The sequence below is a fragment of the Elephantulus edwardii genome, unplaced genomic scaffold (genome assembly GCF_000299155.1).
Source record: "Elephantulus edwardii isolate Elephantulus edwardi_28Jun2011 unplaced genomic scaffold, EleEdw1.0 scaffold00006, whole genome shotgun sequence".
NCBI classification, from domain to species: Eukaryota; Metazoa; Chordata; class Mammalia; order Macroscelidea; family Macroscelididae; genus Elephantulus; species Elephantulus edwardii.
In genome coordinates this window covers 20,642,872-20,647,195 of record NW_006399756.1, presented here as the reverse complement: position 1 = coordinate 20,647,195, position 4,324 = coordinate 20,642,872, and the positions used below count along the sequence as shown (strand labels likewise).

The 4,324-nt window shown below is 47.1% G+C and overlaps 1 protein-coding gene across 1 annotated transcript in view; it reads left to right on the top strand.

Moving 5' to 3' along the window:
* The first annotated feature begins 310 nt into the window (after positions 1-310).
* Positions 311-4,324, top strand: part of SMC3 (structural maintenance of chromosomes 3) — a 50,272-nt gene continuing 46,258 nt past the window's right edge. The window contains exons 1-2 of the mRNA XM_006879943.1: positions 311-325; positions 1,584-1,659. Of these exons, the coding sequence (XP_006880005.1) occupies positions 311-325; positions 1,584-1,659 (91 nt within the window). The remainder of the gene's footprint in view (positions 326-1,583; positions 1,660-4,324) is intronic.

Here is a 4,324-nt window from a genome sequence, read left to right as displayed (position 1 = left end):
AAGTCATAGGGGTTATTTATATTTTTAAAAATTGAAATGGAATCCACCCAACAAGGGCGAGGAGGGCCGGTTTCGGTGGGAGGAAAGCGCAGCCTCGCTCCGAGTCCCTCCTGCCCCCCCGCGGGGCCGCGCACGTGGTTCGGCCCGAGGCGCGGGCTCCGCCTCCACGGGGGCCGCCATTTTGTTAGGCTGGAGGGGAGTGAGCGGCGCTCCGGGGGAGGGGTCTCGCCGGCGCCTCACCTGAGCTCGCTGCCGCCGCGCCGCCGTTTCTCTGCTGGGAGGCCTTCTCCCCGGCCGGGGGTTCGGAACCATGTACATCAAGCAGGTGAGGCCTGCCCCGCCGCCCCGTCCCTGCCTGGCCGCTGCAGGGCGCTCCTGGGGGCGGGGGTGTCTCGGCGCGCGCACCTCTGGGCGAGCACGGGGGGACCCGGGGCTGGACCGCGGCCTGCGGGGAGGGGGACCCAGGACCGCGGCCTGCGGGGAGGGGGGCGGGGCCTCGGAGAGGGGGGCGCACTCCTCCGCAGCCCACCCCCTACCCCGCGGGGCGCTCGTCTGAGGGAAGCGGGACGGCGGGGCGCCCGGGAGGGTCGGCGATCGGGCGGGGACCGGGCCTGGGGGCGCCGGGGTCGGGGCGGAGGGGGTCCAGGCCGGTAGGGGAAGGGCCGTGTCCTGCGGAGGGGGGCCGGGGAGCGCGGCGCGAGGAGGGTGGGCGCCCCTCAGCCTGGGGTGCACCCCACTTGGCGGGGACCCCCCCGCCACCCGCGGAGACCTCGCGGGGACCCTCCTCCTGCAGCCCCTCGGCCACTTGTTTCCTTCTGTCAAAGTGGCCTTCCCGCGCTGGGTCCCCGCGAAGACGCACCCCTTCACACTTTGGGGGGGAGGCTTTCCCGTGGACGCGAGGTGTGCAGCCGTGGCTGGTGTCGGGCCGAGGGGCACCCCCGGGGCTTGATTAGGGGGTCGGGGAGCCGGCGCCCCCCCATGCTGCACGCGTCCTGCACCCTGCACCCCCGCGTCCTGCACCCCGCACCCCGCACTCCGCGGGGCTGTAATGTCCAGCGTGGCCGGCGGCCAGCGCCCAGCAGGTCTCTAACAGCGATCGCGGGCGCCAGGAGGGGCTTACGGCTGCCGCAGCCACTGGGGAGCCTGGTGGGAAGGCGCTGCGCTGCCGACGCAAAGGTGTGCGGTTCGAATCCACCAGCCGCTCCGAGGGAGACTCGTGGATCCCTTTTTTTTCCCCCCCAGATAATCTTGCAAAACTTATTTGTATGCTATTTTATATTGACGGCCTGATAATCAGTTAAAAGTTAATTTCAGAATTTTAAGACAGCAGTGCATTGACCCTTGACAGTTAAAGAGGTGTTAATTATCATTAAAGTAGTTGGTGTTTATCATGGATCATTTTACAGCAGTTACTGCCCCTGACGACCCAGTGGAGGGTCAGCGCGCTGGTGCTGGATGGCCACACATTTCAACCTGAAAACACATTGCAATTTTAGGTTGTGTTGGGGTTTTTTTTTAAGTCACTTTTAGAAACTATTCCTTTTTAAAAATGTCTACTCAAAATTACTTCTTTTACTCACTAGGTCATTATCCAAGGCTTTCGAAGTTACAGAGATCAAACGATTGTGGATCCCTTCAGTTCAAAACATAATGTTATTGGTAAGTGTTCCAGTTTGTGTGAGATAAGAATTATGTAGACAGCCCTATGAATTCTGTTTCAGCCATTTAACGGGTTTGAGTAGTTAGAACTGTAATGTATATGTTTCTCCTTTTTTTGAAAAAAATCCCCATTGATGAATTGTTTTGTAAAGTTGATGTTATTTGGTTATGCTTTGGTAAGCTACACTCATTTGTTTTTATTTGTGTGTGTGAAAATGGGTCTTTGTACCTTTGAGAACTAGTCTTTATATGTATATATGACATTTAGTTCAGGGTTTGAGCTTTTCTATTTTTGATAATGTCATAGATCTATCTGTTGCTGTGACTCAAAATGAGATTGGTTGTTTTTGTTTTCTTGTCAGTGGTTAAGGGCAGACAATGTAGCTTGTTGGGAAGAGCATACATGTTGGAGTGCAACAGAAAGGTGTTCATATCACAGTTACTTTTCATATTTTACTGTCTGAGAGGCTTTTTTTCTCTTGTAAAGTAAAAATGACATCCATTTCATAGGACAGTTAGCAAGATTAAATGAGGGAGTGTAAATGAGAGAGCATATGTAAACATAAGGAAAAAGAACTAAGCAATTAGTGGTTGCAGTTAATAAAATATTTAGTTTTCAGATTATAATGTTTATTATGCTGAGAGTCAACTAAAATGTGTTTTATCTTCTGAACTGTTAAAAGATGAAATGAGTGCTTCTAAACACGTGCTTTTATAACCCAGTATTTTGATAGAGCATCGTCCTTACCAGATGAGACTCAATAAAAGTTTCAGTGAAGAGTGATTGTTACATGGGAATTCTCCCAGAAGACCCTTGGAGAATCATACTTCCTTATTTTGTGTGAGGTGGCCTGGGGGCCTAGTGGCAAGAAGCTGCACTGCATATGCGGCCTCTCTTGCACCACAAGAGAGTGGGCAGACCTTCCTGCACAGTTAACTGCCTCTGAAAACTGCTGGAGGGTCAGCTGTGGGTTGGTTCCCACAGTTTTATATAAACTCCGTATATCAATTGCAGTGTTCTAACTGGGAATAAAAATGTTTCTTCAGTTTTCTGTAACACCTCAATTGATATTCCACCAGTTCTTGGGAACTTACTTTTTGCTATGCTTTCAATGCAGCTTGGACCTTTTCCTTAATAACCATTGGTTCTTGATTTTATGCTGCCTCCTGAAATGGTTCTGTGTCAGCCATTTCTTTTTGGTGCAGTGACTATGTGCATTTCTTCCATCTTGTTTTGCTGCTTCCTGCATCATTCAAGATTTTGTTCATTGCATCCTTCAGTATTGCAACGCGAGGCTTGAATTTATTCTTTCTTCCTTTCAGCTTGAGAAATGCCAAGTGTAGACCCTTTTGGTTTTCTAACTCACTGTCTGCACATCTCATGATAATGCTTTGCTTTGTCTTCCAGAGCTACCTTTTGAAATCTTTTTAGCTCTCTTATTTCATAATTTCTTCCCTTAATCTCCCTTCTCTATGTTGAAAAATAAGTTTCAGAATCTCTCATTTTGAAAAATGCAGGGAAGACGAGACGAAAATGCACTGAACATGAGTATGTGTATATTTATTCATGTCATCAGCTCTTAGTTCTTTAGGATAGATCTCTAGTAGTAGGGTTGCTAAATTGAATTGAATGGTATTTCTGTTCCTGTCTTTCTTCAGGAAGCACCATATTGCTTTCCACAGTGGTTGCATTATTTTACAGTCCCACCAGCAGTGGATGAAAGTTGCAGTTGCTTCGTGCTCTGGTGGCAACCATTTGTTTGCTGTCTTACCGAACTTTGCTATTTGTTTAGTATTTCAGTTGCATAATTTTGTAAATAATCTGTAAAATGACCGTTATTTAGAATGATTAAATTCTGTAGATCTTTAGAAGTCTGTAGAATATTCTGTAGAGAGTCAGCAAAGAAGAGAGACCCTTAATGAGGTAATTGATATTGTGACTACAGTGTTGGGCTCAAACACAGCACTGATCCTCAAAGGGGGCCCAGGACTGGAAGTGTTTTGTTTTATTGTATGTAGGATTGTTATGAATGGGAAACAACTCAATAGCACGTAACAAGAATCTATTGAATAGTATTGTTTTAGTTGTTATCACTTGGCTATTTTACTACCAACATTGGCATGGTCAATTGCTACTTTTACAAAAGTATTAAGTGTTGCTTTAATTAAAACCAACCTGAACTATACAGTTTTATTAGTTAAACAGATTTGAACATAAAATAGCAGGTCCAGCTACCTTAATGTAAGAAAGACCAAAACCCACGCATATTTAGTGACCCTAACAGAACTGATCCATAGCTGACTCCTGCAGGTTTTCAGAGGCAGTGAATTGCGTGGGAGGAGAGTGCCACCTCTTTTCCTGTGGAGCAGTAGGTCGACTTGAGCCTTTGGGATCACAGTGCAGCTTCTTACCACTAGGCCACAAGTCCCATTTTCAATATTATATGATTTTCACCCTTTAAAAAAAAAAAATTTAAAAAACCCTAACAATTGGATATAAATATTTTTGCACTAATCTTAATATGCCAGACATAAAAATTCCAAAGATTTCCCCCCCCCCAACCTTTTAACAAAAAGGAAACACATAAGGTATAGAACCTTATGGAAGAGCAGGAAAAGGTAAACTACAATCCTTTTACTTAGTGATAGATGTTTGGGTTTTTTT